This window comes from Vicugna pacos, chromosome 2 (assembly GCF_048564905.1).
Source record: "Vicugna pacos chromosome 2, VicPac4, whole genome shotgun sequence".
Taxonomy (NCBI): Eukaryota; Metazoa; Chordata; class Mammalia; order Artiodactyla; family Camelidae; genus Vicugna; species Vicugna pacos.
In genome coordinates this window covers 79,853,182-79,874,613 of record NC_132988.1, presented here as the reverse complement: position 1 = coordinate 79,874,613, position 21,432 = coordinate 79,853,182, and the positions used below count along the sequence as shown (strand labels likewise).

Genomic DNA, 21,432 nt, shown 5'->3' with positions numbered 1-21,432 from the left:
CAGGAGCAATCAAAAACTCTGAAAGGTACTCAAAAGATACTCCCTTTAGAAACATCATTGTTTTTGACCAGCATGCCCAGATAGGTAATGTTTTGTCACTGAGGGAATCATTATTAATTATTTCTGCCCCATCGCTCAAACATTGTTTTTACGTCCTGTGTCACAGCACACTGCTAGGATCACAGGGAACATGAAGTCTAACTTGGTGCCACCAAGACAGGGGCAGTGCTGGAGGGGAGACGCCTTGGCCAACTGAAAACTTCACTTATCTGAGCCTTCGTATGGAGGAAACACATGTAATCACAGGACTTTGGAGCTAGAGAGAATCTTGGTTACAACAGTTTTGTCCAATTTTCTTGTTTCACAAGTGAGGAGACTAAAGGTGAGAGGGTAACACCGTCTATCCAGGATCACACAGCAGTCTGTGTCAGAGGCAGGACCACAGAGCCTCTGAACCCCTGCTGGCTCACATGCTAATTGCTCATCCTGAGGGTTATTCACATTCAGTATTTTTACTGCCTTGATACATCTCTGACTCAACTCTTTTCATTAGGAGACAGAAATATACAGAAAGAATCTGACTTTGTTAGGAGCTGAAGTTAAGCCATCCACTCAGCTCGAATGAACAGTGAACGGGTTCTCGCTCTCCCCAGCTCTGGGCTGGGTACTTCCATATACATTGCCTCAAAAACAACTGAAAGAAACCCAGTGAAAAAGACAACCAGGAGCAAATAAAACAAACAAACAAAAAAACCCTAAACTTCTCCAAAGTTAACTAACTTTGACAGCCCAGCTTTTGGATCTGACTTTTAGTCAGAAACCATGTGCCTCTTAGCATCGTTGACAGGGAAACAACTGTTTATGGTGGTGGGGGGAGGGATTAAACATATAACAGACAGTGAGGTATCTTAGATTCAATACTGAACTTGGTTACCACACTCATTTGGTAACAGAGAATGTCTACTTTTTGCATTTACACTGGTTCTTTCCCATCATTTGAGTATTTGTTGTAAGTTTGCTTTGTTTCAAAAAAAAGAAATACCAAAGCCCTGTATCTTTTGATTTTCACTTCACAGTTTTTAATTTCTAAATATTGAAAATTTAGAAATGAAAACTCCTCAGGTGTCTCCTGTATTTTGATCAAATATCTATTATTGAAATGGTAAAGAAAGAATCTTTTACATGTATAAACGACCTGACCTAAGATAAGCTTCAGTGCTTCATGAAAAACTTGAACTATTTAAAACCACAGGTTTAAAACTGCACTACAGACAACGAAATGCCCTCTCTGTAATAAACACACTTAAAATGCATGCAAAGGTGGTATACAGAGATTGATAAATTGGGGTGCTATGTCACCTTCCAAATTGTCTTTACAGTTGCCACTTAATCAATGACCACACAATCTTTGAGCAGTGAGAAGAAGGTTGGAAGCCAACAGGTTTTTTATTTAGGATTAACTGTCTTGGATTCTATGACTAAAATAGGAAAGGGAAACACATTCACTTATGAAAAGCAATTAAGTGATTCAGGAATTTTTAACAGCTTTCCTGTTATAATCTATATATCATAGCATTCTCCCATTTAAAGTGTACAATTCAATGGTTTTTAGTAAACTCAGATATATGCAATTGTCATCACAGTTAATTTTAGAACACTTCGTCACCTAAAAAAGAGATCCCATTTGTTTTGGCCATCACCCTGCTCCGAACCCCTTATTTCCCCATCCCAGCCCTCACCTTCTGTCTCTACAGATTCCTCTGTTCTGTGCTTTCATGTAAATTGAATAGTATATATGTGGTCTTTTGTGACTGGCTTCTTTCACTTAGCATAATGCTTTCAAGGTTAGTTCACGTTGTAGCATGTATCAGTACCTCATTCTTTTTATGGTTGAATAATCTATTGTATGAATATACCACTTTCTGTTTATCTGTTTGTCCATTGATGGACATTTGGGTGTTTCCACTTTCTGGCTATTGGAATAATGCTGCCATAAATATTGATGTACAAGTTTCTGTGTGGCCATCCATTTTTCATTTCTCTTGGGTATATACCTAAGAGTGCAAAGGCTGTGTCATATGGTTAACTCCATGTTTAATCATTTGAGGATCTTCCGGACTGTTTCCCAAAGCAGCTATATTTCACATTCCCATCAGTAATATAGGAGGGTTTCAATTTCTCCACATCCTCACCGTATTGTTATTATTGAACTTTTTGATTCTAGCAATCTTAGTGTGTATGAAGTGGTATCTCACTGTGCTTTTTAATTGTATTTCCCTGATAACTAATAAGCTCTGAGCATCTTTTCATGTGCTTATTGGCCATTTGTATATTTTCCTTGCAGAAATGTTTATTCAGATTCTTTGCCCAACTTTAAGTGAATCTAATTGGGTCAGATTTCTGGTTTTTCTTTATTTTTGAGTTCTAAGAGTTATTTATATATTCTAGATACAAGCCTAAAATCAGATATACAATCTGGAAATACGCCTCCTATTCTGTGGTTTGTCTTTTCACTTTCTTGACGGTATTAATTCAGATATCTTTGAAGGACTCAATTATATGCATTATACTTATCATACTTTAAAAACCTTTTTTTTCTCATGTACTGTAGGATACACTGTCAATCAGGCATGGACTTACAGTTGTGGGGTTGTCACTCCCACAGTAGGACTAACAGATCACTCTGTTGTGCAGGAAGAAGCTCACAAGCCAGAAGAGATGGGTTTTCTTCCTACTTATGTTGCTGACAGTATGACACTCAGCAAGTCATTCATCGTCTCTGGGTCTTAATGACCTAATCTACAAAATATCAGGTTGAACTAGTATAGTGGTTGTAAAATATTCTTAATTGGTGAGAAACTTATTTTCAATGAAATGCTAAGTGGAATCCCAATGTGTACGGTAAATAAAAGGGTTCTTAGTCATATAAATTTATTGTCTTCAACCCAAATTTACAACATTTCTTTAAAGTTCAATCCGTAGAGAGGGGCCGTACTAATACAAGCTTTTGAACACAAGATTATGGGTGATGTCTGCAGTCTTTTATCAGGGTCAGCATTCGGTTTGGTTCTGTAATAACTTCAGAAAATTCTGACGTTCAGATGAATCACAAAAAGATTTCTTGCAAGTTAAATGAGTACTTTAAGAGCTTGCCTTGCAACCTCATAATACTCTTCAATTAAACAAAAAGGGCAAGAGAAAATTTATTCTTCACAGTATTGTTTCTATGGTAAGTGCACTATGCTAAATATATTTCTTTAAGATACTAACTACTTTATACAAAATGGATAAACAGCAAGTTTATACTGTATAGCACAGGGAACTATATTCAGTATCTTGCAGTAACCTATAATGAAAAAAAGAATATGAAAAGGAATATATGTATGTATATGTGGGACTGAATTATTATGCTGTACACCAGAAATTACCACAACATTGTAAACTGACTAGACTTCAATTAAAATAAATAAAGAAATATATATGAAATAAAAACAAACAAACAAAAAAAGCAAATCTGAATCAAGCATTTGCCAAATCCCTGAAGTATATTCCACAGGATAAAGTATAAAAACCAATCAATGGTTAGCGTATGCCTTTTAGGTTTATAAATTTGAAGATGAATAGATAGCTCTTGCCCAGTCCCACTAGGCTTATTTGTGATATTCCTGGGCTCCTAGGACCTTCTGTGGCCACTGATTTGGTGACACTAACTGGATCTCCTCCATTTTTCTTGAGAGAAGGACAGATGGAAGAGGACAAAAGGGAGAAAACAGCACACATAATGGAAATAATCCTTCAACAAAAGTACCACTTTCAGCAGATGTTAAGAATCCTCCTGAACTCAGGAGCCCCAGAAATCTGACAATGGAGGGGAAAAGATGGTCTTTAGAAACAACAGGAACTTTGAAAAGACTTATCGCTAGGCTTTCCCATAAATCTTTGACCCTGAAGGTAGCAGCACACCTCCAGTGGCTGAGTATGTACCTCTCATGAATAATCATGAGGAGTCCTCTGCTAAGGCACTGGGGTTGGGGGGGAATCTCATCCCACCAGCCTCTTCAAACATTTCCTATATTCACTTACTAGCCATTTTAGTGTCTGACTAGAGTGGCCATACTAGTTGTCACCCAACGAGGACACTGTGAGAGTGAAAGGTAGCACCATCAATAATTAGCCAGGGACAACAGTTGTAAGCCAGACCGTTACCCGGCAAACTGGGATGAATGGTCACTTCGGTTAGGAGTCTGCCCCTCAGGAGAGACCAGTAAAGAACAGGCAATTTGCAGGCATGTGTCACTACTCTTGTAAAATATCGACATGTCTGCCAGGAATCTTTACTATTTTAACTTTAACCTAAATTGTCAACTTTTTTAAACTAAGCTTTTGAAGTTATTCTAAAATGTAAAGCTGACTGTTAGCTTAAGGGATATCTGATATGTTAAGGGAAAAAAATTCGTCTCTGAATTCAGGGTGCTGACAAAGTGCAAAAGAGAATATAAAATAAACATGAAAATTGTAATTGCTTTACAAATTATGAATTTAATTTAATGCCATTTATTTTAACAACCTCAATATAAAACAGTTTGGCTTTATGTTTTTGGAAATACACGTTGGTTGAAGATGAATATTTTGGGGTCCATATCCTTTCAGTTCCATTTCCTGAATTTTTTCCTTAAATATTTTTTCTGTTTATACCATTCTATTTTATATTGCCTGATAGAAAAGATCACCTTTTATCCTTCCTTCTTCCTTTTAGCTCTATTCATAGCACTAAGAATCTAGCTTATTCTTCATATGATGTATTCTCTATACTGTCTTAACTAAGACTTTTTAAAAAACCTATTATCAAATCCACAGACACTTTCCTGATGACAAACCTTGTTTTTCACTCCACTAATTATCAGATTCTCTTCCAATGCTTTGCCACTCCGCTTTGATACCACTGAGCATCTGGGGGCTGAAATCTCTTCCAAAACTATAGTCAAAATATTTTTCACCCCATATCTGCATGTTATTAACTGATCTACATTTATGGTTTAGGCTCATAACTGTTTATTATTAGTAAAATGAAAAAAATCCAAAATAAAGGAAAAATATTATCCCTTTTTCTAATTCAAGATATTCATGGATGAAGGTTGCTTACTAATGATATTTGATATAAATTAAACTTCTAGGAGTTACCTAGGTATCTGCCTAACAATACATGGATTGTTTACTATTTATTTTAATATTCATCCCTTTGAAAGTAGGAGCTGATTGTGGCACTGATTGGAGAAAACAAAGAACAGGTTTGGACTACCTTTCTGTTTTTCCATGATTTTAAAATACACTCACCTCCTCCGAATGGTCCCCATATGACTCGGCGGATGGACTTGACCCAGTCCTCCATATCATTCTGGGTGCTCGCCATGAGGAGGTAGCTCTCATGATTTGCTGTCATCCGATCTCGATCGCCTCCTGTAAGAAGACAGCAGCAGTAGCACATGAGTGTGTGCTCAGCAGAAGAGCCCCCATCAGCGGGCTCCCAGGAAATTCCTGGAACACAGACTGCACCTAATGCAGCTAGCACTAGGTTCTATGCAACGAATCGGAAATATTTACCATGGTTTCAGCGAGGGAAAAACAATCTGCTTAAAAGGGAAAGACTCCTGTTTCCAGGAGAAAGCCAGCAAACAAACGTCCTTCCCCAAACAAAGCCTAGCTTTTTGTCCTAGCAACAACTCACAGGCCTGCATTAACTCATAATCCAGTCTATTCACACTGCACTGCTGAATAGGGAGAAAAAGCAAAAGCAAAATGAAAGATGGAAAAGTGGTCCACAGAGCCTGGGTTTTCATGTGAAGCAAGTGCTGAAACAGTCTGAGTACGACTTATGCACACAGTGAGGACGCTGGGACATCATGGTACAGCAGTCCTAGGAAGGGGAAAAGAGCCATGTGTGAAAATCTGACCCAGAGATCCTCCTCTATTGCTCTGTCCTGGAAGGGGAGCCTCCTCCCCCAGATCACACCTTCAGGGGGACAAACAAAAGAAGAAGACACAAGGCTGGCCAGTCACAATGGCCAAATCAACTTCCCAGAGAGCCCTTGCACGTAAGGGTGAACTTTAGGAAACCCCAGCAGTGCCTCCATGCTTGATGGTTTCTTACTTCCACCCCCAAAACAACTCATACACTTTAAAACCTTTATAATCTCTAATATCCACTTTGAAATGCTGGAGACCTTAAGGTATTTTTATGTTTAAAGGGGTATTTCTGAAGACAAGTATCAGTGACTGCACCGCTTCATGCTCTCTGAAAATAATTAAGGGTTGTTCACAGACGGAGTAATTAAGAAAATAGATTATTAAATATTTAACTGAATTCTGATAATAGTCCAGTATTATACTCACTTCTAAAGCACTCAAATAATCTATGAACATTTAATTTTCACTAAGTGCTGTAAACTTGCAGGCATGGGTTGGATTAATTTATATCCAGGTGTTTAGTTTAAGATGTTGTTTTTTGTTTGTTTTTAAGTGGAGCAGAAGAGATACCATCTGTTCTATTGCCCAACTCTTCGGTTCTAAGAGCCTGGTACCGCATCTTGCAATTGAAGGCACTCAAAATCAAACACATTTATGAGGAGTTTGCAGCCTCCAATTTACAACAGATCCCCACCACTCCCGACCCTTTCACATCCAACCACATTCACAAAGCTCTGTAGGCATTTGAGTTTGTAACCAAATTTTATACAAATGGACCAGGTTGAGAAATAAAACCTTTCTAGCATTGATGTAAATTAACAGAACAGATGAGGGGTTAGAGAAGTGAAAAAATTTTAAGCCAACCAACTGAACAGCCAGAATGGTGTTTTACACTTTAATACAACTGAATGGGGTTATGTGCGTGAGGGACCACATCAAATCAGTTTCCTAATGTTTACAAATCTCTTGAATCAACAAGACTAGCCTTCTCACATTACAGAGACCATCTCACTATCAGGGAAACAATGACCCTCTTACATCTTTAGGTCTGTCCTAGGTCAGTCATCAGTTTAAGCGGCTTGTATCTGAAAAAGTGTAGGTTTGGGAAATCAGAGAAAACTGAGCTGAAATTGCAGTTCTATTTTATATTAGCTGTTTAACTTCTAGGGAATCACTTAACTTCTGGAAACTCGGTATCTTTAATCATGTTTTAAAAACCATAATCCCTATATAGTAAATTTTTGTGATAATTAAATAAAATACAGTTAAAATACTAGCACTGTGTTAGGCTAAAAGAAATTCTGTAAATATTAATTCAGTCTCATTTAACTGTCTCCAACACCTATAAATGCAAAAAGGACATATTACATTTAATTTGACTTCAGAGACAGACAACTAAGTCTAGAATGTCTAGTAAGTGCTTGGTGCACATAGGAAGTTTTTTTTAAAGGCTATCTTTCTTTGATACATAACAATGCACGTTAAAATTGTACAGTGTACGTGGATGGAAATTTGTCACACTTTAATGTGCATATGCATGGCTGTATGACATACACATGTCAGAAAGAACTAAATGACAAAAGAAAAAGATGCTTCATTTGGCATGGCACAGTACCAAACATTTATTCTGTATTCTGATCCACTTATACCACAGTGCTGGGCCAAAAAATTGCCATTTTTGAAATCAGAGTGTTTTAATTATTGTCTTTGCCTGGAGGATGCCGAGCAGTTCAGACAGTAATATCCTGCTGTGTCACTCTCAGCCCCGGCAGAAACAGCCCTAGTAATGAGAGTGAGTGACAGTCCTGGAGTGTGTTTCTGCCCGAAAGCAGGGAAGACAGAGAATGATAAGCACAACCGGCCATTATCCTCTGACTTTTCATTTGATGCTCTATCTCTACCAGTGGTGCCATGTGTCTGATCCTGAGTCTCATTTTGACTGCCAATCACAGATATGAAATCCCATCTGTGGATTTCACCCATGGATATAGATCGTGATTCCTCAGTGAATCAGCAAGAAAGAGGGAAATGATTTAGAAAAACTTTTTCTGAGTCTCAGTGGAAATACACATGCATTGCTAAGAATGTGATTAAAACGACTGGAGACATTTACATAGCTATGAACTGAATTCTCTGTACTAAAACTACGTGACTTCTAACTGGAGATGCCATCTGTTCTAATTCATAACCTTTCGGTTCTGAGAGTCTGGTACTGTGCCTTGCAACTGAAGGGGCTCAAAAACAATTGATTAAATGTATGATTTGATAAATGAATACACTCAATATTGACTTTCAACCAGGTGGATCAAGTTTCACTCTGTCAGTTCTTTAGGGGGTGTAACTATTTAACTATTTGTGAATCTAAAATTCTTTCAAAAGGTGAAATTTTAACAAGCAGCCTTGAGATGTAATTATCACTGGGGTGAGACTATCTGGGGAAGTCATCTTCAATCCATATAAATGTATTATACTGAATATTGACATATATATGTGTAAAATTATAGCCAGTCCACATTCTCCAATCTTAAATTCTGCTTGAACATAAATACCTATGCAGTTTTATTTTTATTTTTTAATAGTACTTTAGATGTTGGTGGATTTACACACATTTTAAAGCACACAATGTATAAGTAAATAGTATACACATTTTAGATAATAACTGAGGTTGTTAGCAATGCTTTGGTGCTAGTGTTAACACTTCAAGTGTTTGTGATTTTAAGTTAACTAAATAGGTCACATCAGTCAACCTTCCTCATGTATATGTAATTGAAAGTCATGAATATTTCATCGGGATCTTCTGTATATTTAGATTTGATATGAATTTTTCCTTTCCAGAAATAAAATACTCCGAAATAAAACTCTTGGCATGATTAACTTTTGCAAAAATTAAAAGATAGATTGAAGAAAAACCTAATGAACTTAATAGACTAAGAAAAAGCTTCAAGTAAAACTTAAAAATAGGTTAAAGAAATCTATATTAGATGCATAGTTAATTCAAAAAAGAAATACAAATACCCATTTACCATATGAAAATTTCAACTCCTCTTATAATTATAAAATAATAATTTAAAATATAATAATGTTTTTGATGAAAAACTTCGCAAAGAATTTTTAAATCTTTATGAGAAATATTGGATATGGTATGCTAAGATATACATGGTAATTGCTTATAGGAGTATGACTAATATTCTTTATGATGTAGTCAGTAAAACAGGATTTCAAAGAATATTTATCAATATGAGCTTTTATTATACAAAAGGAAAGATACAAATTTTACATATGATATCATCTCTATTATCATAAAGGTAGAAAGCCAGATAAATAAGGTGCTAGATTGAAATACACAATAATTTTAATAATGATTATCTCTGAATGCTAGGTTTGGAAACTTTTTTGCTCTCTTTTCATACTTTTCTGCATTTTGCAGATGCTCAACCACATTTTGTTTTATAATACATGTATTATTCCAGATGTTCTACCATGTATTATTTTATCATCACAAAAAATTATTAAAAAGAACAAATGATAAGAATTGTATGGTCATTAAAGCACTAATCCATAAAAAGCCAAGGAAAGCTGGAAGATAATTATCACTAACTTTACTCAAGGTTGCTTAAAATTGTTCAATTTTTAATTCTCATTAATTTATCTATAACCTCTTCTCCCTCTTTCCCCAGATGCTTCCCTGAGTCCATTCCCAAGGGAAGATTTGGGACAGGAGACCGACACTGCTCAAAGTGTAGACTCCGTCATGTAGGACTTTTTCAGTGAAAGAGACTATTACCTTTCTTAAAGAATATATTTAAGGAAACATTTTACTGAATGCATTGTGTGGAAATTTCCAGAAATAGTCACCAACGGAGATTTTTTTCCCTTGGAGGAAAATAATGGTAAATTGTCAAAATTATGAAATAAAAAGCAAAACAATTAATCAGAAGTCAAGGATTATATGTGTATCATCTCAAGTAAACAAAGTTTTAAAGATATATAGTGAATTACTTGTTTGTATTTAAATTTAAAACAAGTTGCCCAAAGGAAACTGTGGTCACTGACATTTGAGTTCAGTCTGCAAGCAGAGTTCATGGTACTGACCTGAGGACATTTTGGCAAACACTCTCACACTGTTAATAATTTCAAAGGCAAAATGTTTCCTCATTCCCAATTACAAATCAGGTCAAAACTAGACCTATCATACTATTCAATTAATTAGAGCTTACAGAAAAATATTTTAGTATTCTGAGTAGCGCTTTAATTTTCACTCAGACTACTGCAAGGTCTTAATTTTCTTAAACATTACTTTCTTCAAAACTTAGTCTGAATCTTTATTAGAACTCTAATGAAAAATTGCAAAATATGAAGTAAATTCTGAAGTATTTCAGTGGAAAATTACTGAGCTAGAAAGACATTTCTACCCTTTTATGGAGACTGATACTTGGAAAACAACAAGTTATGTGAAGTGTAAACAACAAATTGTAGGTTTCTATGGAGATTATCACCTCTTAATAAACAACAACAACGAAAATAATAAAACAGCACATAATTTACAAAATAAGGCCAGAGAACAAATTGGCCTCACATTCAACACCATATTTAATTTTTTTCATGTTGTTTTGTGTATTATAGAGACATTGTTATCTGAAAATTAAGTTTTGGTATGCTTTGTTAATCAAATTTCTTCCAAGTATTTCTTCTTCAAAAGTTAATTTCAAAATATCAGAGCAGCAACATTTCATTGCATTTTGTCAATAGAAAGGTTGCATAAATCTTTAATGAGATTTTGAAAATTTTAAAACCCTTAAACCAGGAAATGAGAATTAATTAAAGGCCAATGGCTATAATCATTCTGTTTGTAGTTTGTGGTCAGTACACGACAAACACACAACTAAATGTTTACATCACATTATAGTAAAAGTAGTGCTACATTTTAATTTCATGAATACTTTATAATATTATTTTACATATTTTTATACCTTTTACTAGGTCATAATCTCTTTATAAAAAGGAATCATCCTACAACATATAGTTAGATTATGTTTTAGCTGGAAGTAGCTATAAATGGACATTTATAACCAATTATAGATTGGTATTAATTAACTGTGGTACATTTCTAATAATTAAATTTAGAAATGACTTGTTGGGAGTCTACTTGGCTACAGATATAGAAAGCATGGACCATACAAGTTACTTCTGATTGCCTTTCTACAAGCTTCACTGTAAGAAATGTCCAAATGTGTGACTATTAGAGCAAAAGTGCTGCCTGGATCAAACTGCAAAAACAAATATGTGCGTATAAGGAAGCACTGAAAAATGATTCAGAGTTAAGACAGTGAAGCCAGACTCCTCAAGTTCAAATTGCTCACTGACGACCTGTGAGATCTCTCAGCTTTAACTGAGGGTGACAAGATCACCTGTCTCATAGCATTATTGTTAAATAGTCAGAATAACAGTATCATAAACTATTCTATGCAGTGCTTGGGACATAGGATGCTCTGTTGTTATTATTATTGCCATTATAATAATTTTGAACTGAAAATTTTTTGATAAAGTAAATATAATATGAATCTTTTAAAATGTAGGAAAAACATTTTTGGACAAACGTTCTGAATATATTTGTTAAGAAAAGTACTTTCACAGGAGAGTGACTATTGATTTATTTTCCAAGTAAATTATTGATTTTCACCTTGGTCATGTTTTCAAAGTACAATTGTGATAGATTTACTTTTAAATGATCAATGAAAAACTTAAAACCTTAAATAGGCATAATTTATATTTCCACTAACTTTTCACATTTCTTGGACCCATTCTTCCAAAAATCCTACTCTTTGTGCTGAGTATATTAACCATAAAATGATATAATTTATTGCATATCGGTTAGTTGTTTCCCAGATTGAACTGAACAGTCAATAGAATCTCAATTTGAATCCAATAATATATTTGACTTTTACTTACATCAGAGGCTGAGAATCTATCTAGTCACTTCCTTCTCAGCATCTAATTAAATTCTTCTGATTAAAACTTCTGAGAAATAAAAATAGAACGTTTTCTTAGAAAAGCTGGAGTATCTAGAATTTATGTCTTCCCATTTAGCTTGACTTAGTTTGGGAGATTAATGAATTCAAAATCTTATCTGATTGATATAGAATAAGTGGCATGTATATCCAGATCGGTGTTACTCCAACAACAGTGATACAGGTGGAAGTCACAAGGGGAAGCAAGTCCCGATGCAACAATCCACAACTTGTAGCAAATGGAATGCCATTCATAGTCAACGAGGCAAGGCAGAGTGTGTTGCCTTGCATGAATCTAAACTTAAAAGCAGTTTTTAATCAGGAGGTCCCACAACAGTACAAATGATGACTTTAATATTGAGGAATATTGGCAAATTCTGGGGAAATGTTTTGGAGTCACATTGAACTTTAAACTCCACATGAACATAGCAATACACCTTTTATTGCAGTGCTTCTCCAAGTGTGATGAAACCATGTGTATGTCTAAAAGGATGGGCGGCAACTGAGAACTTGTTAGAAATGCTTGGGCCCAAGCCCAACTGAATCAGAAACTGTGGTGGTAGGACCCAATAATCTGTGCCAGAAGATTCTGATGCATCATAAAGTTTGAGAACCACTACTCTGGTAAGAAAATTTGCTATAGCAGGCAGAGGCTATAAATTTTAGAATTCATGTATTTCAACCACACTCATCCTATTAGCTTGTATCCACGTTTTATTCCTTCAGTGACATCCATTCAGCCAGAAAGTACTAAGCTTTAAAGCTATAAATCATATAACTTCTTTAATTGTTTACTTGCAATGTAAATGATTAACACTCTGCAGCTAGTTTTGCAAGGACATGTCATTCAAGTTGGGATTACTGAGTCTAGCAAATTTGTGGGCCTCATGCATTAAAGATACCATACTTTTATCAGAGCAAATATTAGAGCACTTATTTTCACACTTGAATACAGATTCATTATACCTCTCTCCTTGATGCTCAGAGTCTGATGAATGAAACAGAGCATTGAATTTGGGGACACATACCATTTTTGAAGATATATATTAGAATTTTAAAAATTCTCTCATATCCCACTACATTTATTATTTTTGAACAGTGCAAAACTGCAAGATTAATAATAATATCAATTGACAATTGCATGATAATTTACAGTTTACAAATACTTTCACATCTCTTGATTTGTTTGGTTTCTACAATGACCCTGAGAGGTAAAGCAGAACATCCATTCATTTATGCAATACATATTTATTGAGTACCTGTGCTGTTCCAGTCATTATTCTAAGTTCTGAGGATACAGCAGGGAACCAAACAAAGATTAAGGTTCAGGGGCAAGGTCTAGACTGAAGACATAGATTTGGAAGTCATCAATGTAAAGTCATAGAACTGGATGAGGTCCCCAGGGAATACTGTAGCTAGACTAGAGCAAATGATGTTCAAGTGAGCTCCAACTTTTAGAGACTGAGAAAAGGAAGAGGAATCAGCAAAGCAGACTGAGAAAATGGGAAGAGAAGTGAGAGACTAAGTGAAGCAAGTGATCAGGCAAGTCAAATGCTGCTGAGGGGGTTAAACAGAATGAGGACTGAGTACAGACCACCAGATTTGGGGAAGCGAAGGTCACTGGATTAGGAACACAGAGATCATTAACGACCTTGAACGATCAACCAGATCAGCACACGTAAAATCACCACTGGAATGTGTTTTTAAGCTTATGGAAGAGAGAAAACAGGAACAGCCAGTATAAACAACTCTTCTAGGTAGAATGTATAGAGGGGCAGAGACGGGCAGTGATGGGTTCAGAGGGGAGTAGTGAGGACAAGGAGATTTAAGACGAGGAACATTACAGAACATTACATTCTTAAGGGAATTATTCACTGGAGAGGGAAAAATGATGATGCAGCAGAGAGGAGATTTAAAGACTCATCCATATTTCTTTAAAGCTGCACTCAAAATTTCTCACTCTCATCAGAATCCTTAATAAGTTCTGGTGATTAATATAATTGATTCCCCCCAATGTTCATTACTTTCAAAATATGTAAAATGTCTAGAAGAGAATCACTGAAAGAAAAAGAAACAGCACTGAGCAGCTGTTCTCTTTTTAGTTCTCATACTGGTGATATAAACACACTTTATTTCATATTGGCGATATGAACAAGTTTCATAATGATTTCTTTTAAAATAAACACATATGAATACACACACATTGTATTCACACACACAACCTCAACTACATTGAGGCTGATTATTGATCATTTGATCTATTCCTTAAAACATGACTCCTGGTATGCAGGATTTCTTAATTCAGTCTTACACATTTCAAAAAGCTGAAATTCCTTTCAAATTTTCTGGAATTAAAATCTTTCACTATTTATGATAGGTTAGTCCATCAATTTTCAATATCATCAATATAATGATCATATAATCAGGGTTAAAAAGTCAGGAAATTCTATTATTAAAGGAAGGTGTAGGATCACTTCAACACAATTAAGTTGGTGAAGAGATGGTTCAAAACCAAGTAGAGGATGTGTGGGCAGAATTCAACTAATACAAGTGAATATTTGAATTTTTGAAAGAAAAATATTGAATATGAATGCCTGAACATAATGGGTTGGCAAGTATTCATTACCTGCTTGGAATGATTTTGGTAGATTTCTTTGTCTGCCTTGGAAGGCGACAGAAGTACTTATTAGAATTAAATATATTATATGGTTTGAAATGACTCAGGAATTTAGATTCGTGTATAGACAATGTTTAAATATTTAGAGAAGTTTAATTTGTCTAATTCATGTTTATTGAACTTTAATCAAAAACAGATAAAAGTTATTCTTTAACCATAACATACAATTTACTAGATTTAGGTATAAAATTAGAAAAACCGGAACTACAACTGAAGGCTCAGAAAACTCTAGGGTTCTACATCTTTAACTAATGGAATATTAACTTCAATACAAGTAGTACTGGGCAATGTGCGCCTACAAAAAGCACCCCCTTAAATAAAAAACATCCTTAATGGGCACAAATTAATTGTAATGCTCAGAAATATATCAGATCTATCTTATTAAAAGACTAAACTTCTTTTTACTCTAAATTAGGGCTAATCTGGCTAATTATATCAGAATTAATATAGAAGGATTTTTGGGGGCTTTTTAAAAAGTACTTTTATAACTTTAGATAATATTAAGTATGCAAATAAATGAAAATCTGAAATTCTTCCCTAAAACAAGGACTCCTTATAACCATTTGCAGGCTGGAAATATATATATGGAGTCTTATGTTTAACAATCACTTACGACAAATGAGAACCATCTTAAGATGTTCATCATAAAGCTAAAGAAACTTAAAATATTTCAAGAATTCCTTCCTACTTCTCAAAATAATCCGCAGCTACTTCCAAAACCTTAAAAAATGCCCACAGTGTTTAGCCGAGAGGAGTGTGATGCCCATTCAGAGCAACACCAGGCTGTTTAAAGGTCTCATAATTGTCCATTTATCCACAAGTACACTAAAAATCTCAGAAGTGACTTAGTTTTACATGAATTTTAGATAACTGAATCCAAATTGTAAGCTTCTTAAAATTAAATAGAATCAAAGGCAAGGAAAGCCCCTACAAAAAGTTCTCAGACCTTTTACATTGTATTCATTTTTGGGTTACATATTATTTTGCATATCTAGCACAAGTATCTACAGGTTTCAATTCCTCAAGTTCTACAATTTTCTACACATACGCAATAAATTAAAATTTGATCTCGCCTGCTGAAGTATCTCATTATTTTAAATTGAAGAGCAATCAGCCAGAATCCACAAGTCAATTCAACTCAGCATATCTTTATTAATTAACATTTAATAAATACCCATGGGTGTCTGCAGTAGCATCAGAAGTCAGTAAACTAATTTGCTGTTTGAGGGTATACAGTCTAATTCATATATAATTACCAACCTAAATCTGGCTAAACTCTGAATACAGATTGGCAGATTGATGGGCATATTGTTCAACTAGATGCAAGATTTCTTAAAAAAAAATCTAATGAGAAACAATAGAATATTTTTTCAAATATAACTTAAGAAAATCACCAAAGAGGTAATAGATAGATGCTCTTTCCTGATCTTTTTTTGTGGTGGTGGGACATGGGGGAAAGAGCATAAAATGACTGGACAGACACACATATGTTTATACATATACACCAAGGTAGAAAGAGAAAAGGCACATAAAGCCAGTTATCTCTTGAAGAAGAATGTTTTGTAGTTGAAAGCAAGATTAAATCAAGGTCTCTGAGTGTCTCTCCAATAGAGTCTGTAAACGACTCAAAGTTAGCAAACTCAATATTTTAGATGAGGGAAAAATCTGACCCTATTCAGATGTGAAGAAGGCAAGCCTGAACTAGCTATGATAGTTGTTGAAAGAACTTTCTTGAATAAGTGAATAGAGTATTGGAGAATTATAAGACTCCATTCACTGGATCTTAATATTTATTGCTTTTTAATATGCAAGCAAGCTTGACCTAAAATATATTGAAATCCCTGGGGAAGGCTTCTTGATGCTTTACAATATATTACAAAGGAAGACGTGAGCAAAATCACGGGAAATTATTCAGTACCAAAATTAGATGCCAGTAGAGAACAAATATAAGGGGAAAACAGTGGGACTGCTTACCAACTACACTAAGTGCTCTACCACCCAAGATAAAAGTTACCATATGAATCCAAGTTAGGAAGTTATTTTGTTGATGACATATTTGTTTTCCTTTCTTCTATAGTTTCTCAGCCTAATAACAGGTTATTATTTTGTAATGTAAAATGAGAATTTGGAAATGATAGTCTCTGAGTTTAGAGAGAGTACTCCTAGTAACTGGACTTTTTAATGCATTATCTTATTTAATCAGTAAAAAGTAACCTGTGAAGGAAGAATTACTGTGCCTATTTTACAGAGGCTAAAACTGAGCATCAGAGAGGTTTTCTTCATTCCCCAACATCACACAGCTAACGAATGGAAGCAGTAAGGTCTAAACAGGTTCCATTTTCCCCGTTGTTCTGGGTTTCCTCAGAGTCATGCTGTTGTGCTCTTTCCTACCTCACCCTGTACTTTCTGCATAGCATTTCCTTCTTCCTTTCTTCATTAGGGCCTTTGAAGATCTTACCCAAATGAGAAACCCTGCTGACGCTCCAAGTACAGTTGGTCCCTCCCTCGCTGACTCCCAGAACACTTTGTGTGTATTTCTGGAATAACATACGTAACCTTATTTTGTAATTAAAGTGGAGTGGCACCATACAGGCATTTAGTTTACTGCATTCAAATCTATGTTTATTATTATTTTTTACCTTAGTGGTACAAATTTTTAAGTATCAGGGCAGGTTCCATTAAGAGATAATGTGTCAGATAACTCCATGTGCCCCTTCAGATATGCTCTCTGCACTTTTCTACCCAGCTTCCTGCCCACGGAGACTAACTTGCATAAATGATAGCAATGCTTTCCCATCCCCATAGCTTTCCATTGGGTTTGGCCAATAGGCAGCCGTGGGAGGAGACAGAAGGGAGGAAGAAGTGTGAGATTAGAATATTTATATCCTTGACTCCCTAGTTCAGGGGTTGCCTTGGCTTGGCTCTGTATTTTGACCAAAAATCACTACTTGCCCCTGAAAGACTTTCCCACATGGCACTCTTTTTCAGTTTTACTAAGACCCCTCTGCCCGTGCCCTTTAAATGTCAGACTGGAAAAGCTCCTTCACAATGATCAGACCCAGGTTCTTTCACTATTGTCTGTAATCCCCCCAAACCCCATCTACACTTTTTAGGCAAGACCTTTGTATACTGAAACCTTCAAATTATCCTAATTTGAGTTTGTCCCTTTTTTCAGTTGGGACTCTGATTAGCACATTTAAGTTTAAGTAAGTGATGCACTTTGTACCTTTTAAATCACAACATTCTTCTCATTTCTAAAAGTTTAGTTAAGTAGAAACTTCACTGCAAACAAAAAATAATAAGCAATTAATGCCACAAACTTACAATTAATTAATTTAAATTAATTAATCTGATATACTTTCAGGATTGCCAAGGCATTGTGAGGAGGACAAAAAGAATTTATGATATGATCTCTCCCCCAGAACATTATAATATTATTAAGGAGACAAAGCATGAAATGGAAAAAAAAATTATAAAGAAAGCATGAACTGAAAACAGGTGCCAAATTTATGATACAGAGAATAAAAGGTATCATTTATTAAGAAAGTAACAAATAAATATTGACTTATCGGGAAGAATGTTGTGAAAGCAGTGGAACTTGAAAAGTGTCCTGATAAACAGTCTCAAAGTCGAAGTAGTGTTGTAGGTGGGGAGGGAATGTAAGTGCATGGGGGGCTCAGTGTCTCTGAAGACCTGGCTCAGATGTCTCTTCTGCAGTGAAGTTGTCTCAGGTTGAGTTGGCTTCCACATGCTCTGGACCTTCATCTGTGTCTAAGCTCTGAGAAGCAGGATCCTTGATAAATATCAAGATAATACTTCTTTTAATTGAACTCATTTGTATAGATCTACTTAGGTTTCATAAAGGGATTCAGGTGAGAAAAATATATTGAACACTTAAATATATAATTTTAAATAAAACAAACTATACTTGCTCGGCTATCCATTTTTAAGTTGGCAGCTACAGGAATATCAAATGATAAGCTGGCCACAGGGAAGCTTTCTCTTTTTCTAGAACCTGGGAACATACTAACACTAGGAGTATATTAACAACTGCAGAGAAGCAAGGTGGTAATTTGAAAATCCAATACAGGGGATCAGAGTTTGGTTAAGGCTGAGTCCTTATTCCATTCCAAGATGTCTGAGCAAACAAGGCTTCATGCAAATCATATTTAATTTTCTTTTCATTTTGCATCTACAATGAAGATTTAAAAATCAGTCAGTTCCTTGCATATTGTCTTCATTTTCACTAATACTTGCTCTCCTGCCAGAACTTTAACCACCTCCTTTATTTAAAATAGAAATAATAAAAAATGTCGCCCTGATTCACAAAGAATAGAGTGAACTAGTGGGTGAGAGGACTCTGCCCTGACCAGGGCCCCTGTTTAAATATAGGAAACCACAAATTTCATGTAGCTCGGTCACATCTCCCTTATGCTGCTCCTCATAAAATTTTGGCTGAGAATCAATCTGTTATTAACTTCCAATGAGGCTGACATCTTTAATGCCCAATATTAAGCTCTAAAAAATCTCAAATGCTAGTAATGATGAAACCTGGGGATCTATTATTTACTTATATGAAATGTGGGATCAGTAAGGTGATTTTAGTTTCTCTGTAATTTTCCATAGATCTGAGTTTTTGGCTTATGTTAGTTTGTAGAGCCAGGATTAGAATGGTACAAAATTTTAAGGAGCACCAAAATACTCAGTGATCAAGATAAATAAATTTTAATAGCATATTTCACAAAAGCAAATTAACATAAAAATCCACACTGAACAAAACAACCAAAATAAAGGGTCACTATGACTGATTTTTCCTTTAGTCTTAGTTTCCAATATCACGATTATTGATCCTGGCCCTATTAGTTTGAATATTATTAACCCCAATTAACACCCTCCTTCTAAACCCCCATATGTGCCAAGTAAGCACGCTCCTTGTCTCCCAGATGATATGGTTGTCCCCCTTTATTTGACTATGAGACACAGGAAAGAGTGATATAAGCAGCTCTCTTACATTTTTGTATGCTGAGAAACTCACTTTCTATGCTAGTAGTGGTTGCCATAATTCTGAAATATTTCTGATAGCTTTTCACTATCTTTCTTTTGTCAGAAGGATGAAAAAAAAAATGCCTGCATAGTCTCTCTCTATTATAAAGCTCCTGCATAGAATACAGCTCCTGGACTAAGCAATGTCTTTGGCCTCTAGCACCAGGTTAAATACAGCTTAGCAGTGACCTTGGTGCCAAGATGAATTGAGCCGATGGCTTTATTTCAGCTTCTTCTTGGCAGATGTCCAGTGTACTAATTGGCACCCAGGTGACAGCATCATGAAACCAACCAGGTGAATTCAATGTGAAAAGTAACCCACGGATACAATTTCAGATCATCTACATATTTGAAGCTAGGTATATGGAGTTTTATTTTCCTTTGCTTCACTAAATGTGAGTGGGAAACGGACTGCTTCTGACAGTCCTGCTATCATTTTAATTTAAAGTAGTGCTCTTTGTACGCATTTAGGAGTAAGCTCACGTTCCACATAAGACTGTTCAATGGAAACCAAATGCAAGAGAAACTCCTCTTCACACAGAACACATGGAATGCTGGGCTCTTCATTTACCTGCTTAACATTGTCAATAAAATTCACTGGGTGAGGAGTGCAGGGTCACTTTCCAAAAGGGAAGAAAGAATGGAACAAGAGGGGTGGGGCAGATGAAGGAAGAATGGAGAAAGGACATGTATAGTGTGAATACAGATGTTGTTTCTAAAAGTCCACTATCACAGCTGCCTTTTAACAACTCCAAACAGCAGATTATCTTTTTCGTCAGTAGAGGAGGACTTAAAGAAGATTTCTTCTACCTGAATGAAATGCCTGGTTTAGTGACTGGCCCATGTGACCTGACAAGATGCTGATGAACAAATCACCCTCCTTTCTCTGCTTTTTCGGAAGGTAAAACTAATGATTCTTTGTCCTCCCTCTTTTATAACATTTTTTGATGTTATTAAAATGCTTCCTTTCTTAGACTAGTGACTGTATCTCTACCTACAAACCCAGAATTTCTCTGATATTTTTTTCCTAATGGAAGAAAAACACAAAAAATATAATTCAAACTTCTTTTGAGCATATTATATTAAATTTTTTAAAAAGTCAAGTAACTAATTTTGACAAATTCTCTGTCCCCTGGCCCTTGATCATAATTTTAGGTTTGATCCTATAATTACAGGCAATAATTAAGCATTTGTATTTTTTTATTGAAGTATAATCTGCAATTTGTTTTTTTAACCAATCTATTTGTAAAGTTTTGTGGTGTGAAAAGGATCACTCACCAACAAAATATTTGCCTCCAAACTTCAATTTATCAGATATTTAATAATATGGTGACAAGAGAACTTTTAGTAGTTTGGCTTCACAGAATCATTATTTCTTTCAAGGGATGGCCACCTAAGCCACTGAAACAAACCACTTATATGTATTTATTTATTTATTTGCTTTCTTCCTGATGGTTTCATGCAATCAGAAAACAAATCATGCAAAAATAGTGTGACTCTTTAATATTTAATTTTTAGATGCCGTGTTAGGCAATAGAAATATTCCAATCATAGGTCTAAACAGAGGTAAAATAATTCTCAATAGCTTCAAATGCTGCACATTCTCAAAGACATCATAATCATTGCAATAAAAAGCAGTAATGATGTAAATAACAATTTGGGTCTTGTCAAATTTCATTTAGTAGCATTTCTCCAAGGACATTCTGGAGAAAACAAGTTTCATGGTCCAGTTAGGGAGGC

General features: G+C 35.3%; 1 protein-coding gene across 3 annotated transcripts in view; it reads right to left on the bottom strand.

The window, feature by feature from the left end:
* Positions 1-21,432, bottom strand: part of ARHGAP24 (Rho GTPase activating protein 24) — a 701,416-nt gene that overhangs the window by 59,786 nt on the left and 620,198 nt on the right. For all 3 annotated transcript variants that reach the window (XM_072942779.1, XM_072942787.1, XM_006198186.3), the window contains one exon: positions 5,335-5,457. In XM_072942779.1, the coding sequence (XP_072798880.1) occupies positions 5,335-5,457 (123 nt within the window). The remainder of the gene's footprint in view (positions 1-5,334; positions 5,458-21,432) is intronic.